The sequence below is a fragment of the Danio rerio genome, chromosome 18 (assembly GCF_049306965.1).
Source record: "Danio rerio strain Tuebingen ecotype United States chromosome 18, GRCz12tu, whole genome shotgun sequence".
NCBI lineage: Eukaryota > Metazoa > Chordata > Actinopteri > Cypriniformes > Danionidae > Danio > Danio rerio.
In genome coordinates, this window is record NC_133193.1 from 9,862,503 (window position 1) to 9,885,853 (window position 23,351).

The following is a 23,351-nucleotide window of genomic DNA, read 5'->3' on the forward strand; positions in this document are numbered from 1 at the left end:
GAACATTTAGATTTAGAGTCTTACTCTTCTGACTGAAAAGCCTTTTAGTTTAAGCTGTATTTTAGTAATCCGAATCATTTTGCCTGATTTGAATATTAGCCACAACCTAAAATTAAAAATGGGGTCTCTTTTAAATATATCAACTGTATTTGTGATGGAAAGATCACTGATGCATTTGATTTACACATTTCTAAGGCACAGGCAGAGAAATACACTTTACAATAGATTTTAACACAATTAGAAGAGTGTAATGACACTGCGTGACACCAAACCTCATTCAGTCTCAATCACTGACAGCTGGAGTCTAATGAATGACACAGAAGCACATGCGTTTCTATTTGTGCACATGCTGCTCTGGTACTAAGAGGCAAATCCAGGCTTATAGAACCAGGACAGTACACTAACACATTCACGCTATACTGTCCTGCCATTATTTGACTCAATGCGTATTGATTTGTGCATAATACACCCGGTGTGAATGGGATAGCACTATTGTGAGGGATGAATATGAGAGGTGCATGCAGGAAAGAGGAGAATAACTCTCAGTAGCTTTGGCTGAATGTTTAATTGCCTGTTAAAAGTATGCAGAGGCTTTTTTGTGTAATGTGAAGAACAGATCTTTAAAAAACAAGCCATTATTTTACATTGAATTTAATTTAATTTATGGGGTTTTGTTTAATGGACACTTTTGAGTTGGTTTTGTGTAAAGCGATTTTAAATTTGTGCGCTTTTTTTCTGGATAATATTCTCAAAAAAGCATATCAAGATTTATGGTAATACAAAGTGTATACTGTGTATATGATAATGAAACAATACATAATTATAATGTTTTAAATAATTTTTATTATGTTACAGCATAAAAACACAAGGTCATGTGGGTGTTAGGGTGCTTTGGGTGGTTGCTAGGCATCTGTTTAAGTCCAATAAATAAATAGGATAAAAAGGGGAAAAAATGCATTAAATAAAGCAAAATTATTTGTATGCATGCATCTTCACATAGTTTGCATGCTTTGGACACTGTTTACCATGCGCACCGAGGTTTATAACAAATCTTAAATCCCTCACTCATCATTGTGTGTTGTACACTCGGCTAGGATATAGTCTGTTTTGTCTGCATTGGCTCAAGCATTGGCATATCTTTGTTATTTGTTTGTTAAACTTATGTGAACTCTATACTGCCTAATCTTCGACAGGATTTCCTAGAAAAATAAAAGTTTTAATAATAATAATAATAATAATAACAATAATAATAATAATAATAATAATAATAACATTAATAATAATAATAATAATAATATACTGTAAATAAATTATTTATATTTAATTAGATAAAAAAATTATATTTTTAACAAATAACAACAAAAACAACAACAACAACAACAATAATCATACAATTTACAATGCAATAAAGTTTGCAATAAGTGAAATAATTTTTTTTTAAAATAAATTACACCAGCTATTAATAATAAAAACAAACATTTTTCATTATAAATAGTATATATATATATATATATATATATATATATATATATATATATATATATATATATATATATATATATATATATATATATATATTTGTTTCATTTAATCTAAATAATTCATACATTTTAAACTAATAATAATAATAATAATATTTTATATAAAATACTCCAGCTATTAATAATAAAAACATGAACATTAACATGAACTAGAATAAAACCCCAAATAAAAATTACATAATAATAATATTAATAATAATAGTGATTATATAATAATAATAATAATAATAATAATAATAATAATAATAATAATAATAATAATAATCATGATAATAATAATAATAATAATCATGTGATTGTGAGTAAACTGCACATGGATTGCATGTGTTGTTGTTGTTGTTGTTTTAAAATGAGGAAATTAAGAAAAAAAAGTTTTCCAACATTAAAGCAGCCTGATGAGTTTAATGGTGAAATCTGCAGCATCTCGTGCTTCCTGCTGTTTTGTATTAAATGTTCAGAATTTGTGTTCCATCATTCTTTTTTATATTTTGGGTCACCAGGTGCTGAGATCCACAAACATTCAAATGTGTGAATGTGTTTGAGCAGCGATTGTGTGGAGGAGCAGTATCAAATATTTAGGTACTTCTCAAACATGCTGTGTGCGTGTGTGTGTCTGTCCTGTCTAACCCTGGGAAATGCTGTGGTATTCAGGTATTTGACACAGTTAAACACAGTAACCATATAAATCACCCAGCCGAGTCACCCAAGACATTCTCTGTCTGTTTAGATGTAAAGGAAACACTTGAGACATGTAGATCAAACAATCACTCAGATCTGATCCAGAGAACTTTGAAATCAGCGTTAAAGAGGTGTATCATCATTTCCACTTACTTTTACTACTACTTTTTTGTGTTAACTATTTTTTTAAATATATATGTATGTTTTTTAATGTAAACTTTATAAATGCTTTGGCAATACATTCATAACATTTGTCATGCCAATAACGCAACTATTGAATTGAATTGTATCGTAATTTTCAATGGTTTTGAAAAGATAACTATCTTTCTGTCATATTTAGATGTCTATAAAAACATTCATTTAAAGTTTTTTCTATGAAAGGAATTAACTTTTTTGTGTAATGTCTATTTTTTCTGTCATTAAATAATTGTGAGACAAATTTAGAACTATACTATAACCACAGCTTAATTAACTTTATAATATGCTTTAAGACTCTGAAATAAATCTTATTACAATGTTTTATAATAAATGTAATTAATTAAATATACAATTTAATTTAATTTAATTTAATTTAATTTAATTTAATTTAATTTAATTTAATTTAATTTAATTTAATTTAATTTAATTTAATTTAATTTAATTTAATTTAATTTAATTTAGGCAGCACGGTGGCTTAGTGGGCAGCACGATCGCCTCACAGCAAGACGGTTGCTGGTTCGAGACCCAGCTGGGTTATTTGGTATTTCTGTTTGGAGTTTGCATGTTAAGTTGGATAAGTTGGCAGTCTATCTGCTGTGGCAACCTTTGATTAATAAAGGGACTAAGCTGAAAATAAAATGAATTTAATTTAATTCAATTTAATTTAAAATGTTTTTTGCTTGTTAGTTTTTCAGAGTGTAAAATTATTGTCTGTACTAATTGAAACCATAACACATATGCAATAAATAGCTCTATATCTATATCATTCCCAAATTGTCCCTTTTCTTTCTTAGTTTCAGCCAAACACACACACACACACACACACACACACACACACACACACACAAAGGACCTCTGGCATCTTGAGTGCCATGTGACAGACTTAAAAAAAAGATGTGAAAGAGAAGGAGAGAGAGAGAGAGAGAGAGAAAGAGAGAGAGAGAGAGAGAGAAAAGAGAAAGAGAGAGAAAGAGAGAGATACTGTCCTACTGCACCAGTGCTGTTTGAAGTTTCTGATCACATGAGTATATACAGTATATATGAGCATGCGTGAGCGCACTGACCTACTTCATTCTGCATATAGGCTAATAAGTGTTTGCTCCTCAATCTTTCTGTGAGCATAAATATTTATGAGGATTATAATATAATGGCACAAACCCTTGGGAGTACCAAGGCCACACACACACGCACACAAAACACTGCAGGCTTTAACACAGTTTTTTATGCACCTCTAAAATTTGACATTTTTGCTTTTTGCCTGAATAAAGGGAATAAGCCGAAAGAAAACAAATGAATTAATGAATTTGTCATCTTGTATCAGTAGATTTTTGTGGTTTAGGTACATAATTGTGTTTAGTTTTTTGAAAAAAGTAAGAGATGACCTTAGAAATACCTTCAGAGATTTGGAGGATAGTTTTGCATTTTGATTGAAATGTTTCAGAAATCGTGTGACATGAAAGGATTTTGTGTGTGAGCAGTTGGAAAAAAATTGTAATTTCAAACATTTTGTGTATTGTGCTTTTTTAAATGTTATCTTTATATATGCAAATGAAGCAGGATTTATTTAAAAATCATTTTCATTTTTAGCTCAAAAATGTAAATATAAGAATTGATTCTGGAAATTTTGGTTTCTTAAAAAATATGCATTGTGTTCGAAATCTAACAGCTACTTGTTTTCCTTTTGGAAAAACCTGTAATAAACTCCTTTTGAAAAAAAAAAAACCTGTAATACAAAGTACAAACTGGGTGACACGGTGGCTCAGTGGTTAGCACTGTCACCTCACAGCAAGCAGGGTCGCTGGTTTGAGTCCCGGCGGGGTCAGTTGGCATTTCGAGGGCTTTCAACGGGTGCTGCGGTTTCCACTACAGTCCAAAGACATGCGCTATAGGTGAAATAGATAAACTACATTGGCCATAGTCTACTGTATGTGTGTGAATGAGTGTAAGTATTCCAATACTGGGTTGCAGCTGTAAGGGTAAAACATATGCTGGATAAATTGCCGGTTCATTTCGCTGTGGCAACCCCTGATGAATAAAAGTTAATGAATGAAAGTATAAAATAAATGGGCGCAAGCTGATAGGTCACCTAAAAAGGAAATAGGTTGCTAACCCTTCAACAGCCAATGAGCTTGCTCTTCAACATTTTAAAATGCTATGTGCTGCTTTATGCTAGCAATGTTTGCAGCACAGTTTTCAGGGACCCTCCTCCACCCCAGCTCCACCTGTGTTTAGATCTGCTACGAGGGCCTCATATACTGTAAAAAAAAATTTAATGACAAAAAGTCAAGACAACAAATATTTTCATGTTACTTTGACTTATTTTAATAAGTTAATCAGTTTTCAACAAATGTTTTAAATTATACAAAGTTTAATTAATTATTTTTAATGTTAGTCGAGATGATTCGAAAAGTTAATTTGAGTCAACAAAACAATTTACGGCAGCAATAATATTTTTACAGTATGTATATTATGTTTGCAGTGTGTTATATTTTCCGACTGCATGTCTGTGAAAACACTGGCAGTAGCAAGCCTCTGTACTTGCTTTGCACTAATAATCAAAGCAGCAGCAGCGTAGCAGATCTATTCCACCAAGCCACGTCAACATTGCCATAGACATATTTATTACAATACTAAATCACTCAAAGGGTTGTCGTGACTGACTTATTTTTTTATACGTTCACATGCAGTATGATGCCTTAATTAAGACTTTAATCCAGAGCCACCAGATGCATTTCCTCCCTAAACACCCAGGCACACCCCCACAGAATGGCATGAATAGACTATTGATAGAGCAAGATGATTCAAAACGCACGCATGTATGTGTGTGTGTGTGTGAGTGTGTGTAATGCTCTATGACAGGTCTGTTCCAGCGCATGTCAAACGATCCATTCTCTACTCTTTATTTTTAGCACAAAGCTCTGTATTTATTCATGTCTGAGGAACATTCGGGACAATTTAAAGGGTGATGCATCCTGTTTTGGGGGACGAATGAGACCCCGGCTGACCCTGAGATCTTGGATGGGGGTTTCTGGGAACAAAACACGAGATTTAATTAAAAGCAGTACATGTCAAGTTCACAGAGAGGTTGGAGTCATTTAAAAAGCTTTATGTTCTCAGACATGCGATGGAATGTATGTGTGTGTACTTGTGTGTGTATGTGTGCTTGTGTGTGTATGGCTAGACTGCATTACAGTCTAAAATACATTAGGTCTGTACACACTTCATATCTTCTACAGATATGAGGAATGTCTCTGTGTGTGTGTTTGTGTGTGTGTGTAGGGAGAAATTCATTTCTGTTCCTCAGGCAACTGATATTGCAGCCTTCATAAGCTGAGGTCCAGAAGGGCTGAGTATAAACAGCTTTGGAAAAAATTAAATGGCCACTTGAAATTTCTCAGTTAATTTGGATTTATTAAGTATGGGCATGAGAGTCATGTTAATATAATTTTTTATTGTTATAGCGGTGTGATATGTCTACCCAATTTCAAGTAAATACATTTAACAGAACAGAATAACAATTGTTTAATGTGTTGTGATAGAAAATCATGGTTTTTCCACCAAATTTTGATTTCTTAAATGGATGTTTCACACTGAAATTAAAATGGCTAACTACTTACACACCCTTAAGTTGTTATAAACTATGCGATCATATTCCTGTCTAAAGTATCGCAGTCGCAAATAGAAAAATAAAGTGTAAAATCAAAAAAAAATAAAATTTTATCTGAAACTCCTGGAAAAAATGCATCCTCGCTAGGGCTGTGCGATTAATCTAAATTGAAACATTGTGATTAGCTAATCGCAAGAGGCTGCGATATGAAATATATGCTATTTCACATCCCCCGCCCAGAGCAAATGCATGACTGTGTGATAGTCTTATTAGCTGATTGAGTGAGCACACTTTCGTTCTGCCCAATCAGAATTGCACAACTGAATATGCAGAACGTGGCAAAAGAGAAAAGATTGTAAGCACACAAAACATTCAGAAATAAGCTGAAAAAATGAAACGTCTTCATTTATGATTTGCGCTCATTATCTTTCGGTACACAACCTCGTTTTTTTTTATCCTCCGTATAGTTTTCTATTTTGCGTGTTAAAATTGTACACGTGATGTCGATTTTTTGAATTACACCCAGAGAATTAGTAGAAAAAGAGGAAGTATGTATGGGTGCGGCCAATGGAGGACAGGAGAATGATTGACAAGTGACGAATTCCACTAAACTCCACCTGTTAATATCAGCTACGTATAAAAGCGCGAATAAGGAAATGAAAGTTGTTGCGCACCTCCTGAATGTAACTTTTGCATTGCATTGAGGATACCAGAATTCTGTGAATCGAATAATTTATGTGTATCGAATAAATTACTTTTTTTTTTACCTGACTTTTTATATTGAACACGCAAGGAATTGATGAATTATTCCAACAATGTCAATGATTACCAGACATGAAAAAAGAAAGACATTTCTGAAGGTTTGAAACAAGTAAAGGACGAGTGAATGATGACTGATGTTTCATTTTTGGTTAAACAATCCCTCTAACTCCTCTAAACATTGGGATCGTGTTGTCTAAAAATGAATATAAACAAGTCTGAAAACAATGCATCTTTTTTTGATATTTTAAGTAATAAAATTACAACTTTACTTTAAATATAAAAAAAATAGTATTTCACCCAATAAAACAAAAATTAGGTTTCACTCAAACAGATTTTCATGTGGCCTTTTTTATTGTTTTCAAGGCTGTATGTGTGTGTGCAATTTGTGCGTGTGTGTTTGTGTTGTGGCATGCTTTTCCCCCTAAAGATCATTTTGAGCTTGAGGGGATGTCCAAATGGAGAAGAAAACAATAAAAGCAATAGTGGCAGATTGGTGCTTTTGGATTTCTTGAGGGCCAAACATGTACATGATGATGTGACAGAGCTCTAAATGATCAATTCATCACGTAAGAAATATTTTAATATTAACTTCACAATAACCAACTCTACCATAGAGGATGAAATATAAAGGCATTGAAGCAAATGCCTTTCAAGATGTTGTACATTCTTTTCATGACTTCTTGCTTTATAGATGATGACTATGCAATTGAAAAGGTTTAAAGTTGCATTATAATGTAAGAGAAATATGTTTTTATAGTTATGTGCATTAAAGTGGAGGGCGGATAATTTTGTTTCAAAAGGGCCTGATTGCTTTCAATTGTAAGAAAAAAGCATGGTTTAAGTGGACTTAACAATTTGTTAAGAAAATTGCTTCACTTACTGGAATATTAAGCATTTTGATTCAAAATCTGTTTAAAGTTAAATCTACATTTACATTTATTCATTTAGCAAACACGTTTATCCAAAGTGACTTGCAAGGAGCTCTTCAAATCATCAGAGAGCATCAGTAGATAAATGCTATGGCAAGTTTAATTTAGTTTACTTATTTAAGGTTAGTTTTTGTTTCCTTTGAGCATACAAAAAAAGTGATTGTGTCTTATAGGTGGTTTAGCGAGCCCACTCACATGTGTGAGACAAAATCAGAATTGCACAATTTTAAATTTTAAGAATCTGTAAGTTAGATTATTAATCATAATAAGATAAATAACATGGATTTTGATAAAAAAAGACAAATGTCCACTGCATGCTGACTAAATAGTTCTGCCGAATATGAAACTATCCCTATAAGCTATGATTGCTTAACAAACCAACCAACCAACCAGACTGGTAGACCAAATAAGACCAACAAATCTCCTTAAATACCTTATCGCCATTAGATTTTAGCACGAAAAATGGAATTTCCTTTAAATGAGTCAATGAACAGTGCATCCATATTTTACTTTTTTAGATCTGGGCTTAAAGTAATTCAGTTCCAAACTGATTGGCCATCCTTAAATACCACTTCTAGTTTTTTCCCTACTATGGAAGCAAATGATGACCATCAACTGTCTGAATATTAACCTTTTTTCCTAACATCTTCCATTGTGTTCAACAAAAGAAACTCATACACGACTGGTCGACCAAATAAGACCAACAAATTCCCTTTAATAATCTAATCTATATTTGTTTTTTGGATGGAACATGGAATTTCTTTTAAATGAGCCAATGAACAGTGCATCCACATTTGACTGTTTGCATAATATCTGGCCTTAAAGTAGTTCAGATCCAAAATGATTGGCCACCATTGTGTTCCACTTCTAGTTGATTGGACTTTTTCCCCTACAATGGAAGTAAATAATGACCATCAACTCTCCGGATATTAAAAATTCAATCTATTGTGTTCAACAGAAGAAACTCATACAAGACTGGTAGACCAATTGAGACCAACAGATCCCCTTAAACAACCTTATATCCAATAGTTTTTAGCATTAAACATGGAATTTCCTTCAAATGAGTCAATGAACAGTGCATCCACATTTGACTGTTTGCATAAAATCTAGCCTTAAAGTAGTTCAGATCCAAAATGATTGGCCACCATTGAGTTCCACTTCTAGTTGAGTTTTTTTCCCCAACTATAGAAGTAAATGATGAATATCACCTGTCTGGAATGAACTCATACAGAAGTAAATGATAACAGGATTTGAAGTGGACTCTGGCAAAGTGAACTACTGCTATAATAAATAAAAACCAATCTTTCACACATTTTTTAACTGCATGTCACAGATGGATTGGAACCTGTAAATGTGTTACTTTGCAGCATTTTAAAGGACAGCTGACTTTGCACAAGCTTGCTTGCATATTAATCTCCATTTTGCCTCCATCATGCCTGACCTGCTTCCTAATAGGAGGCAACAGAATGGTTAAATTTAACAAGCCTCAATTAGCACTCAGCCGATCAGGCGAGAGTAAGCGCACAGCCCAGAGACAAACTCTACGCATACACACAAAAACAAGACCCAATTAAAGACACACAGACGGCAGCAAATCCACCCAATGCAACAAAAAGGGTCTCCAAGGAGAAACCCGGCAGGCCGCTAAACATGGAGGAACTGTTTTTCACAGCCAAACTCTGCTACTGTTGTTTCGCTGAGAGCGTTGGATTGGAAACCTGGCTAAGAAAACGGCAACCGGTCACACCGTATTACATGCTGAGATAAATTTGTAAATTGACCTCAAAAAAGACTGAAGAAGAGGAAATGAGGAGGAGGAAGTGGGAAGCTGAAAGGACAGGAAATAGAACTGAAGAGCTTGAAAAATGTAAACGATTGGCATTGCTTGGATATAAGAGACTGAGGGAGGAGGGTGGAAAAGAGTGATGAGTGTAAGGTAAGAGGGCAAAAGAGACATAAAGGGCAAGGATTCGTTCATTGTCTCAATCTAATGAAGCAGAACATATTTGTCTGTCACAAATGTCCAACAAGCGTGAAGATTTGACTCTTATGTAAAGCCCTGCGGCTACATGATTACATTAACCTTCTGTAGAGAACAAGCTCATGCAAACACATCGCACTGTAAAAAAATATAGCTGTCTAAAAGTCTAACTGACTAAAATATTAAGTAACACTGTCTGATAAAAGTAATAAAATTGTTAATTTAGTTTAATTGTAATAAGCTGTTAGGTAAAACTAGTAGTGGAAAGACTACTGAAAAACCATAGGCCACTGTCAACTGACTGACTGACCGATCAACTGACCCACCCTCCTCCTTCCATAAACCCAACCAATAGTGTTTTCAAAAGCACAGATTGACATGTCCACCCACTTCCCTAAACCCAACTGACGGTTATAAAAAGCAATCCAGAAAAAGAGAAGCCCTTGTCTGATTTTTTTTTACCACGTTTTCAATTTTACCACATTCTCACCCTGTTATTGTTTTGTGATAAAATTTCTATTGAACAGTTAAATGTAATCTTGCATACATAGTTATAGATAAGGATACCAACCAACTGCATTTCTATTATTACCCCACCCCACTCACCCCTGGCAAAAAATAATAAATAATTAACAAATAAAAGGAAATAAATCAGGACAGAAAAACAACAAAAAGAGAGAGAGTAATAATAATAGAAAAAGGGTAGAATAAATAAATAAATAAATAAATAAATACGTTAATAAATAAATAAATAAATAAAATAAAATAAATAAAATAAATAAATCTAGTTTTTTTTTAAAGGTAGGTTCTAAGCTAAATTCCCAACATACACACATTCACTACGAACAACACAGTTCAGCTACTGCATGTCTTTGGACTGTGGGGAAAACCTGAGCACTCGGAGAAAAGGAGAACATGCAGACTCCACACAGAAATGCCAACTAGCCCAACAGGGGTTTGAACCAATGACGTTTACATTACATCTCTGGGTATAACCCATCATGAACATAGCTAGGTCATTTAAAACCTTGAATCCAAAAGACAAAAGTAAAAGAAGGACTGCAGGACTGATTTGATGTAGAATTTTTTTAAATGTGACATTATTTTCATGAAAATGTGATGTATTTTTGCTCTGGTTTCTTGTTACTCTAATTCAAATGAATCCATTAATTAAGCTTTAAATTAATACAGAATAATAATAAATTAACATTAAATTATTAAACTGCCATTCTTTATTTTATTTTGAGATCTGTCTACTGTCTGTGTGAGCTGACAGTCAGAATCCCTCAAACCAATGAAAACAAGAGATGGCAGAAACAAAAGAAAGGGGAAGGAAAAAAAACAATGTGGGAAAGGAGGGGGTCTGAGGAGCCTGGTAATCAGAGAAGGAGAATGAAGCCCTTGTTCCTTTGATTAAATCACTTTGTCTGCTAATAGCAATGGTTATGCCTTATCAACCACCGTCCCACAAAACCTCGTCTGCCGTCCTCACAGGAAATCCCCAAATTACAACCGTGTTTTAAAAGAGCCAATCAGCACAGACACACAACACTCCATCATTAAGACCAGCACTGACTCTACAGGTGAATTGACCTCCATAGTATTTTTTACTACTATGGAAGTTAAAGGGAACCAGCATTTTTCAAAAAAAAAAATATATATATATATATATATTTTTTTTTTTTGTCCAAGTTTTTCTGAAATGCGCATTCAAAATTTGCATTTATGCATTTAAATATACAAAAGATGCATGATCTTGTTAAATATATTCAATATTCTTATTAGATTTTTTGACATATCAAAGTGTGACACATTACAGAGGTGTAAATTTGCTAATATATATTCATATTAAAATAAATATATAAATAAATTAAAATCAATTAAAATAAAAAAATAATAAAATAAATAAATAAACAAATAATAATAAAATAAAAATAATAAATAAATAAAAATAAAAATAAACAGATAAATAAATAAAAATAATAATTAAAAAATAATAAAAGTACAAAATAAGAAACAAAATAAATAAAGTAATAAATAAAAATAAGAATTAAAATTAAATACAAATAAATAATAAACAAAGTAAATAATTAAATAATTTTTTGTAGAATAACATGTTGTATATAATCAAGCAAATTTTGTATGAACATATCTTTTAGTAAAAAGCATTCAGAATATAGATATTAACAAAACTATGTGGTTTGATTTATATGTAAAAAAAGAAGTGAAAATTTATCACTCAAAAATAAACATATTTTCATAAAAAAATTGTGTATGTAATTTTATTGAAATTTACAAACACAAATAGTTAAAGTGTAAACGTATTTTAGATGTTTTTTTTTTTTTTTACATGAGGCGGAACTTTTATGAAAAGCCCTGAAAGTGTTTTAGCCTGTTTCAACCTAAAGAAATGCTCAAAACACAAGACAAAATCAAGAACATCGGAATGTCCATAATGCGAAAGCACCAGTTTTTGGGGTGATTGGCAGTTTCATGTGATTAAACTCATCAGTCAGAGTCATTTTGGTTGAATGAACTCTTACTCTTCCTCTGATTGGCAGCTCATAATTGATGATTAAACAGGATGGTAGACATCTGTACCCTAGTTATGACCCATATGGACACACGATAGATTAAACAGACCTTCCTGAAGGAGACAGCTGGAGAACCGAGAAAGTGAAAAAGAGAGCAAGAGTAGCAGCTGCTATATGAAAAAAGATAAACATGTTATTCAGTCATTTTCCTTCAGCTTACTCTCTATTTCAGAGATTGCCACAGCGGAATGAACCACCAACTATACCGGCATATGTTTTACACAGTGGATGCCCTTCCAGCAGCAACCTACAGTAATACTTGGAAACACCCATACATGCTCATTCGCACACTCATACACTACGGCCAATTTATTTATTATTTATATTTATTTAATTCAAATAAATACAAAAATAATTGTAATTTGAAGTCAGATTTCCATCTCAGATTAAGTTGCCAATGTATTTTGCAGCTCTTACTGTCTCTCATCAGGTACAGTGACTTCTCAGATTGTTAAGCATGTTCATCCTGATGGGCCAAAACCAGAGAATCTTAAGTCTCCTGCATTCTTTCTCCTTCATGCTTACACATGCATTCAGTGCAAAGCTGCCCTCAAAGCAGCTATCAAGAGAAACTCACATCAGTCACGGCGTACAGTTCTGTGGAGTGTGCTAAAGACATCCCTGATAGATCAGTCTAGATGCTGCTGATGGTGGAAACACAGCCTTTTAAAACCGCTTTCACTGTAATGAAGAATCACAGTCAATCTGGGCTACACGCACACTAGGGATAGGACTTATCAAATTGTGTTCATTTCAGTTTATGGTATTATCAGAATAATCAAATATTATACGAAATAACAAGTATAATAATTAAAAGGCATGCTACATTTGTATACCTTGCTTTATTATACAGTATAAAGTTTTGAATAAATACAATTGCTAAAGCATTTTAAAGAAGGTAAAATAGGAAACACTTTACAGTGAGCTTTATTATTTATTAGGGCCAGACGGACAATGTGGACGGAAAGACTGAAAAAAATTTGGACATTTTTTGCTATTTCTGCTGAGAATTTTGTAAAAATTCTGCACATTTATGCTAGATCCACTTATTTGGTAAATAAAGCATACTGTATAATGTCAGACAGAAAGTAGGACTTTACAAACTGTATTGTAAACACTTTCATATTAATCAATAATATTTATTTCATTTCATTTTCTTGTCGGCTTAGTCCCTTAATAAATCTCGAGTCACCACAGCGGAATGAACCGCCAACTTGTCGAGCACATTTTTAAGCAGCGGATGCCCTTCCAGCCACAACCCATCTCTGGGAAACATCCACAAACACTTATTCACACACACTAATACACCACAGACAATTTAGCCAACCCAATTGACCTGTACCACGTCTTTGGACTGAGGGGGAAACCGGAGCAACCGGAGGAAACCCATGCGAACGCAGGGAGAACATGCAAACTCCACACAGAAACGGTAATTGAGCCGAGGATCAAACCAGTGACCTTCTTGCTGTGAGGCAACAGCACTACCTACTGCGCCACTGCTTCGCCCATTAAAAAAACTGAATAAATATCAATTTACACACATTTACACAAGTAAATACATAGACTCAATGATGGGCTGAAGGTCTGCGGAATTCTGCACGTGCAGATTCCGTGTGGGTCTACTCATGACTAAGGCCAGACAGAATCTGCGGACATTTTTTGCTATTTCTGCAGAGAATTGTTTTTGAAAAATCTGCAGATTTATGCAGAATTATTTTGGGAGTATCATAACTATAAACTTAATATATAAAATAAAATTAAAAATTCACTATTATTAAATGTTTACAGCGCAAATCCACTTATTTGGCAAACAAAGCAAGTCTCTCATATAATATCTCTACTACAAGACAGCTGATATTATTTTACAAACTGTGTTGTAAATAAATGATATGAGCATTAATACGAGTCAATAATATTACTGAAATTCATATAAAAGCTGAATAAATATAAATTTACACACATTTACACAAGTAAATAAATAGACTCAACGATGGACTGAAAATCTGCGGATTTCTGCGCGCACAGATTCCATTTGTGTCTAGTTATTAGCCACATTAATTACAGTAGTTACGACTTTTACTTTAAAACACTCACTTATTATTAAACATCCATTAAGAAATGATTTGATTAACAAATGCTTTACATACAGTTGAAGAACAAGTTATTGGTCCTCCTATGGAATTTAAATTATTTTTTGAATATGATGTTCAAGTGATGATTAACAAAGTATGAACATTTTTCACAGTATTTCCTATTATATTTTTCGTCAGCAGAAAGTCTTATTTCTCTTAGTTTGGCTAGAAAAGTATATATAATAATATTCACTGAAAAGGTTAACATTAATAGCCCCCTCAAAAAAATACTTTTAATTTTATTTAGATTTTTCAATTCCACATAACTTAGTTAAACTAATTTATCTACTTAAGCTTATAAACGTCACTTGACACTGAATCTTGCAAAATAATAATGTGCGGTCAACAGAGCAAAGACAAAATGAATTGATTATTAAATTAAATATTAAAGTTATTATGTTTAAAAATGTGTAGAAAACAAATTTCAGTTAAAGAGCACTTTGAAAATATTAAAATATATATATATATAATACAATTTCACACAATGTAAAAAGTGCAAAACGATTTGTCTTGGGACAACATGAAGGAATTAATTTCACTTGTTGGTTTTTACTAATTTAAGTTGATTGAACATAAAACAATTACATGAAAAAAATCAAGAATTGTGTTGTGTCAGCTCATTAAAATAAATAGGAACAAACAGCAACTTAAATAAGGAACAAATAGCAATTTGTTGGGCTCATAATTATGTTTTTCCTAGATTTACGGTTTTACGGAAGAACCAAAACATTTCGAGCATGCCGTAGGCAAGAAAAACATGTGAAAATGTTTATGTTTGAAAATAAATAGCTTATTATTCTTTCAAGCATTTGGTGCTGTGATTAAAAAAATCAACAGTTTGAATATTTCTAAAAGCAGTTGAAATAATGCATAACACATTACACATTGTGTTATTGAATATCTGCACACACAGATACACATGCTCGCTCAGTGCAGGATGTTTCAGAGTGAGTATTTTGTGAACAGTACATGGCATAATGTCACTGTGATTTCTGCATTAAAAGTCGCAGTAAAAGTCCAGCCCGAGGCCAGAGAGAAGCACAGTGAAGAGGAGGAAAAGCTCAGCGGGAGAGCTGCAAAAGTAACGTGCGTGAGGAAATCCTCCAATCAATAATTCATACTGCTATAATTACACACATCTGTCTCATAGCTAAAAAGAGAGCGGTGTACTACGGCATTGTGAAATATTAAACACGTCGTGTAAATTCAGTGTGGGACTGGATTTAAATTTGCCATGAGAAAGGCATTTCATTGTAGACCATTTCAATAGCACACAAAACATACAGTTTATATACATGTTTATGTACTGTATATGTACTGTACATATAGATGCTTTTTTTCTATATAGAAGTATATATAGAAGAGTATATTTAATGGTATTAGCATTATTATTACTACATATCAAATAAAATAGTTCTATTCCCATCTGTATTATATTTCCATTATCATCTATTCATCTGCTTATGTCTCTGCAAATACACTTACAAATAACATCTGACATATTTTGCTATTTACATTTGACAAATTTTATAAGTATCAATTATTATTTATTGTTATTAATATTTTATTTATAACTTTTTTATATAAAAACTAGGGATGTCCAGATCCGATCATGTGATCGGAAACCGGGCCCGATCATGCAGTATCAGACTTGATTGGAATCGGATGTTCCCTCCCGATCAGGACTCGAATATATATATGTACATTTAGCAGCTTTAAGCGGAAAGCACGAGTATGGCTGTTTCTCAACATGCTTTCTTCGGGGATCTTTCATGCTTGCGTTCTTATGTAACGTCATCATCAACCGCCAAAGTTCAGTTCTAAAACTCAAGACCGCAAGAACAGAGGATGCATAAAAGTTCCCAGATGCGTTCTTGATATCGAGGACGCGTGAATGCAGAAATTCACTCGAGAAGTTCCAAAACTTATTGAGGCTGATTCTGATGTTTAATATTAGTTTAATATTAAAGTTCAAAGATATAACTTATCTATCTCAGGGATTGATGGGGACATCCCTAATAAAAACATTTTATACATTTAATGTTATTTTTAAAACTATTAAAATATTTTAAAATCATAATTGAATAATTTTTTTAAATTATTGTTTTTTATATTACTTAAGGATATACACTGAAGAAAAAGATCTAAGAAAGACGTTCCTAAAATGTTATGTCAGTAAATAAGTATTAAATAAGGATTCAATAAAATAAAATAAAATAAAATAATTATTTAAATTTGTTTCATATATTTATATAAAAATGAATAAACACGAAAAATTTATAATAAATTAAATTAAAGAAATCTTAATAATGGGAGCAACAAGGTTGCGCAGTGAGTAGCACGATCGCCTCACAGCAAGAAGGTCGCTGGTTCGAGTCTCGGCTGGGTTAGTTGGCGTTTCTGTGTGGAGTTTGCTTGTTTTTACCTTGTTCGTGTTGGTTTCCTCCGGGTGCTCCGGTTTCCCCAACAAGTCCAAAAACATGCGCTTTAGATGAATTGGGTAGGCTAAATTGTCCGTAGTGTATGAGAGTGAATGAGAGTGTATGGATGTTTCCCAGTGATGGGTTGTGGCTAGAAGGGCATCCGCTGTGTAAAACATTTGCTTTATAAGTTGGCGGTTCATTCCACCGTGGCTACCCCAGATTAATAAAGGGACTAAGTCGAAAAGAACATGAATGAATGAAATCTTTCTAATATTATTCATACTTATACTGAAGTCATATAATTTACACCCCCCAAACAAACAGAGTTATTTAAACCCATACACAGAATGAAAGCAAAACCATGCACAAAAACACACACGCTGGTTTGTTTTTGAGACTTGTGGGGACATTCCATATGCATAATGCTTTTTATACTTTATACAAACGGTATTTTCTTTCATCCTACAGAACCCTACACCAAACTCTACACCTTACAGGAAACTTTGGGCATTTTTACTTTCTTAAATAAACTCATTCTGTGTTGTTTATAAGCCTTTTGAAAACGGGTAAATAGGGCACTGTCCTCATAACACATTCTCCTTGTAATACCCATGTCATTACACACATTTGTGTCCCTATATGTCACAAAAAAGAACACAAATAAATGCACACATACAGTACATACACTCACACACACACACACACACACACACACACACACACACACACACAAAAAAACACACACACACACACACACACACACACACACACACACACACACACACACACACACACACAAACACACACACACACACACACACACACACAAACACACACAAACACACACACACACAATACGGACAGAACTTCTACCCCGTGGCAGTTCCAGTAAATGACAGTCAAGCTCAGCTCAGCTCAATGTAAGAGAGTTATGTCTGCTGGCGTGATTCACATAACTGGGCAGGTTTCTGCGTGTTTTTGAGGTAATAACAGTTGTTTAGCAGATACCTGCATCTTCAGTGAACAAACACGATTACACAATCCTTTTGTCAGTCATACTGTCATAGACCCCAGAAAGCCACAATGTTGCCATGATGTTGCCAAATGAAACAACAAAACAATGCAAATATAAATCTTTATACAGCATGTATACAGGCTAGAGATATGCGGAAGATTAAATGAAGATCATTTAATTAAGGATAATACTTAAAACTGAGCCGACTTTTGTAAATCATTGGTTGGGTTTAGGGAAGTAAGTGTGTGGGCACGTCAATCGATAAAATTGGTTGGGTTTAGAGAAGGAGGAGGGTGGGTCAGTCGATTTGGTCAGTCGGCCATTCAGTCAGTCAGACAGACAATCAGTCGACAGCAGCCTCTGGTGGGTTTACGCAAGAACAGTGCGGGCATGAACAGAACTCGCGAGAGAAATTTGAGATCTGAAAAAGCACACACAGCAGCTTCTAGTGGATTTGCGCAAACAAAAACTGCAAAAATACATACCTATACATAATATAATAACCATATTATTATTATTTTCCTACAATGGAAGTCAATGAATGCAGTAACCAGAATTCTTCCTTCTTGAAAAATAATAATAATATTTATTATTATTATACTGTATGCATATCTATATATATATATATATCTATATCTATATATATATATATATATATATATATATATATATATATATATATATATATATATCTTTTGTGTGTTCTTTTGTGGGATTTCTGGAGCTGTGCATACATGGATTTGCTCTTCAGTTTACTAGAACTTCTTTTTTAAACTGCTTTGACACAATCTACATTGAAAAAGCACTATAGAAATAAAGATGAATTGAATTCAACATTTTTTTTTAAATGATGAGCACATTTTCATTTTTGTATAAACAAACCCTTTAAATACACGTCTGATGTAAACTCAGCATTACATTAACAACATATATTTGCTCACACACACTTAAACATGCAACCTCTGCCAATGTATACTGTACATCTAAGATCCTGCTAGTGTATACTGTAAGTAATTACATTTAACCATTAAATGACTTCATTAAATCATTCATTCGTTTAACAACCAACCACGAAAACACTTTCTGTTGCATGAGGATGTTTACCAGCATCAACACAGACACGTCTTCCATTAATAAGGTCAACAATTAACCAATTAAAAGACTCAAACAACAAATCCATCATGGGAATTAGTGTAAACTGACATCCCGAATACAGGTGCACGTCCATTGCGTCAACGCAATTCATCTCCATTGTCTCCACAGCTGCGCGCATTCAAACACACACAAACTCAAGTCCACTGACAGTCCCTGATAACCTTCACAGATACACACACACTGGTATCCCATCTTACCCTCTCCTCGCTGTTCCTCCTCAGTGTTCCCACCGGCAGCTTGAGCAGGAGCCTACGGGTCCTACCGGGGGTCACGGCCGCCTGGACCACCATAGTGTGTGTGTGCGCGTTCGGCGTCTGCTGTCCCGCCACAGACAGACGGGCTGTTCCTCTGTCCCGCTCCGTCTCCACGGCTCCCTTCCACCAATTTTCCAGCCTGCCTTTTCTGTTTTTTTAGAAACGCGCTCGCTGCTTCTTTGTTGTTGTTTCCCGCACTCTTTCTTTCCTGAGTCTTTCAGCGGTGGACGTCTTCAGCCCATACTGTGGCAGCGTTCATTCTGCTTCCTTACGAGACGCGCGTGTGTATGTGTGTCTGAGAGAGACAGAAGAAGGGAGGGAGGTTGTTGTCTCTCTCTCTCTCTCTCTCTTTTTACTCTCTCTCTGGAAGTAGCTGTAGAATGGCGTGCGTTCCAGATACGTCAGCTTCGCTTCCTCCAGTCAAACTCAATTCAGGTCACTGGATTAATATGAGTATTATCACACACTCAGTCACGTGACCACATGGAAGAACGCATGTGTGTGTTCGTACGGGAAAGTTTTTACTGGTTTAAGTGGTTCACAAAAACTGCAAAAAGCCTTTCCTACTTATAATTTTTGTCTTGTTTTAAGTCCAAATATCTACAAAAAGAATCAATTTCTAGACAAGCCAAGAAATGTCTGGTTTTAGGAAATAAAAAGCCAAAATTAAGTGAGTTTTTCCTTAAAACAAGTAAAATAATCAACCAATGGGGTAAGCAAAATAATCTTGTTATTTCATTTTGCCATAAGATTATTTAGCTTACCACATTGGCAGATTAGTTTGCTTGTTTTAAAAAAAAATAACTAAATGTTTTTTTTTTTTTTTTAAGAACAAGCCCTAAACCTACCCCATGCCAGCAAACAACAATAATAATAAATATATTTAAAATATAAATACATATATGTGAATGTATACCCTCATCTGTGCAGCTACTTAATCATATCTCCATGAGTAATGTATACATGCACATATTTACAAGAGTCCGCTTAAACATCTGCATATATACTTATATGTCCTGCATATATCAACCCTCATTCAGAAAACGTACCCCTATATCCATTTTCGGTGATCATGAAATATGGCTCAGGAGGTACGTTTTTTGCAGATTTTGTTTTCACGAATCCACCAGAGGCCGCTGTGTAGGCTTTTTTGAGATCTAATATTTCTCTTATGAGTGCCATTCACGCCTGCTGTTTTTACGTAAATCCACCAGAGGTCACTGTCGACTGACTGACTTAATGACTGACTTAATGACTGAGCCAAACTCCTCCTTGCCTAAACCTAACCAATAGTGTTTTCAAAAGCACAGATTGACCCATTCACCCACTTCCCTAGACCCAATGGGTTTTAAAAAGCAATCCAGAAAAAGAAAAGCCATCGCCTGATTTTCACAGTGTTTTCAGATTTTACCACATTCTTACGCTGTTATTTACTTGTCTATTTTAATTTTTGGGTTCTGTTTTTTTCTGTTTTTGCTTTCTGGAACCGTTCTTCACCAAACCTGAACCACATCGTGGTCAACTCCTCTCTGCATCTCAAGGCCTCCGGCGTACATAGTGAGCTACTAAACAAACTGGTAACAGCAGGAAAGCCGTCCATACAAAGGTAAACGGTCAGCTGGTAAGCTTGAAAAAGAATGGAGTCATACCACCCCGTAATGTTCATTTTAAAGACGAAATGCAGCCATATGTTTCTCTGGCTACATAATTCATGATCTCCAGAAATGTACATAGGTCTACATTTCAGAAAACGCTTCATGAAATCTTTCACACCACTCAGTTATCATTGGTCAATCTCCAGATATTCAAGAAAGGACTTCCAAATCTTTAAGAATTTCTTTGGTTTACTTCAAATCTCAAATCTAATCTTTGCCATGGGTAATACGTTACTGAACTCTGTTAGCCATGTCTCAGATTTAGGTGTAAACTCTTTGTTCTGCATCAACAATAATACCCTTGTTGCTATAGTCATCTCATGATGAACTGTCTGGATTAGATCCAAACCACATGTTTTAAAAGAAAGGAGTCCATCCTAATATTGCAATAAGAGGGTCAAGGGGAAATCAGTCCTATATAAGTACTTTAGAGTAAAAAGATAACACTTCAGTCAAAAACGTAGAAATCTTTTTGTCAGAATCAAAATATGTCAGATATTATACCTTTATTGGACTTGCATTTGATACATAGAGATGATACAAACTCATCTTAACATATTATTTCTTAAAACAGGACAATATGTTTTGCTTGCCTAGAAAATGCTTCTTGATTTAAGAGTTTTTAGATATTTGGACTAGAAGAAAAGCATTTGCAGTGTAGACCTAGTTGTACAGTGGGTGACACATCAAAAGGACCATTACTTCTGTGTGTGGAGCCACCGCAGCACTAAGGGATTAAAGCCTCCTTTCCACTGCACACGACATATGACAAACGACAGATCACAAGTCATTCATTTCTAATGGAGAGTAGTCTGGGAGCTGCATATCTTCCTGCGTTTGTGGAAATTCGGATCCGAATTGAGCTGCGGATCCGTTGAAATATTTGCACTCCTGCGACTAGACCATATTCGACTGGCCGACTGGATGTAATATATTCCAGTGTTGTACAAGCTGGTCCGTGCGTGCGAGATGAGAAATAGGAGTTTTATTGGTTATTTTTTAAATTAGAAAAAGTCTGTATTAACAAAAAACATTTCTATTCATAAACTTAAGTAGTAAATTAATAAAAAATATAGATATTTTTTAATTTTGTCTCCACATTTCCTCCAATATATTTAGCGGTCTATGAGTTTCTAGTATTCATTCATTCGTTCAACCACTGTGAAGGCACACAGAATAATGGCTTTTGCTTTTGCACTCCTTTATTTCGGACACTGCGAGGACAGCTTCTCTCCCATGGTGCACGTCAGAACTGAAAATACTGTGCGACTGCCACAAGGGGGCGTATTCGACAGTCCAAATGTCGTGTGCAGTGGAAAGGACGGCTAAAGAACATGTTTTTAGGTGTAACAGCAGTTTGCGACTATGCCACCAAGGGGCGAAAAGGGACAGGATGCGAACAGACTGAAATAAACAGTATATCTAAATACTCTGCTTCTTGTAAATGAAGATGAAATAACGAAACAAAGTATTATAATTCCTTCATTAATCATTAAAAACTTAACAAGCTTTATTATTATTGTAAACTTGTTTAGTGAAATGAGGATTCATTCACCATGTTCTTGTAAACATACAGTATAGTGTAAAAGCATGTGTATAACTAAGCAAACCAGAACAACCAAACAAAATGATAAGTTAATTAAACACATCACATCACATCACATACAGTACCTGTGCATATGGTACACATACAGTACTGTCTTATCTAGTAATGTGAAAAGGCAAAGCTGAAAACTGTGTGTTGATGTTTTAGCTGAAAAAGTCTATGGTCAAAGCTCCACCTAGCGGTCAAAAGCTGCAGGTGCATTTACTGCCATCGCCGTGATGGCGAATGCGGCAGCAGAGGGAACATATTGAAGTGTTAACATCTAGAGTTTATTAAGGTGGTTTATGAGGTCCTGCCTTGTGTCCTTGTAATTCAAAATGCTTAAAAATAATTTTGACATTCAAATATTACCACAGATTCCTTGTGAGGGTTGAGTGTATGGAAAAAGCCATATAATATATTTTTTTTATATATAAAATACATTACATCTCATACAGAAAGTCCTCGTAAAACACCAATACCAAAATGTGTGTGTTATTGTGTGTGTTAATGCTAGGATGAAGTGTATGCGAGTGTGTATAAGAGTGTTGTAAAAGATCCATTCTCCTGCTCAAACAGAATATCTGATGTTTTGCCATCTGCTGTTCAGATTAGCTGTAAATCCCATGGCTGCTTTCACCAGACACACACACACACACACACACACACACACACACACACACACACACACACACACACACACACACATACACGCACACATGTGCACGCACACACATGCACATATACAAAGGGAAAATACCCTCAAGCTGCCAACAAGATTACACACTAGGGATCGACGCATGTGTGTGCAGGACATTATCGCCTGTGTGTCCTGACAGGGA

General features: G+C 34.3%; 1 protein-coding gene across 13 annotated transcripts in view; it reads right to left on the minus strand.

Moving 5' to 3' along the window:
* The window catches only part of frmd4a (FERM domain containing 4A), a 291,695-nt gene that overhangs the window by 140,765 nt on the left and 127,579 nt on the right, over positions 1 to 23,351 (minus strand). For 5 of the 13 annotated variants that reach the window (XM_073929255.1, XM_073929258.1, XM_017351947.3 and 2 more), the window contains exon 1: positions 19,213 to 19,564. The exons of the other annotated variants lie outside the window; for them this stretch is intronic. In XM_073929255.1, the coding sequence (XP_073785356.1) occupies positions 19,213 to 19,305 (93 nt within the window). In that variant the 5' untranslated portion in view covers positions 19,306 to 19,564. Of the gene's footprint in view, positions 1 to 19,212; positions 19,565 to 23,351 lie in introns of those variants that run through there. 13 annotated transcript variants of the gene reach the window in all.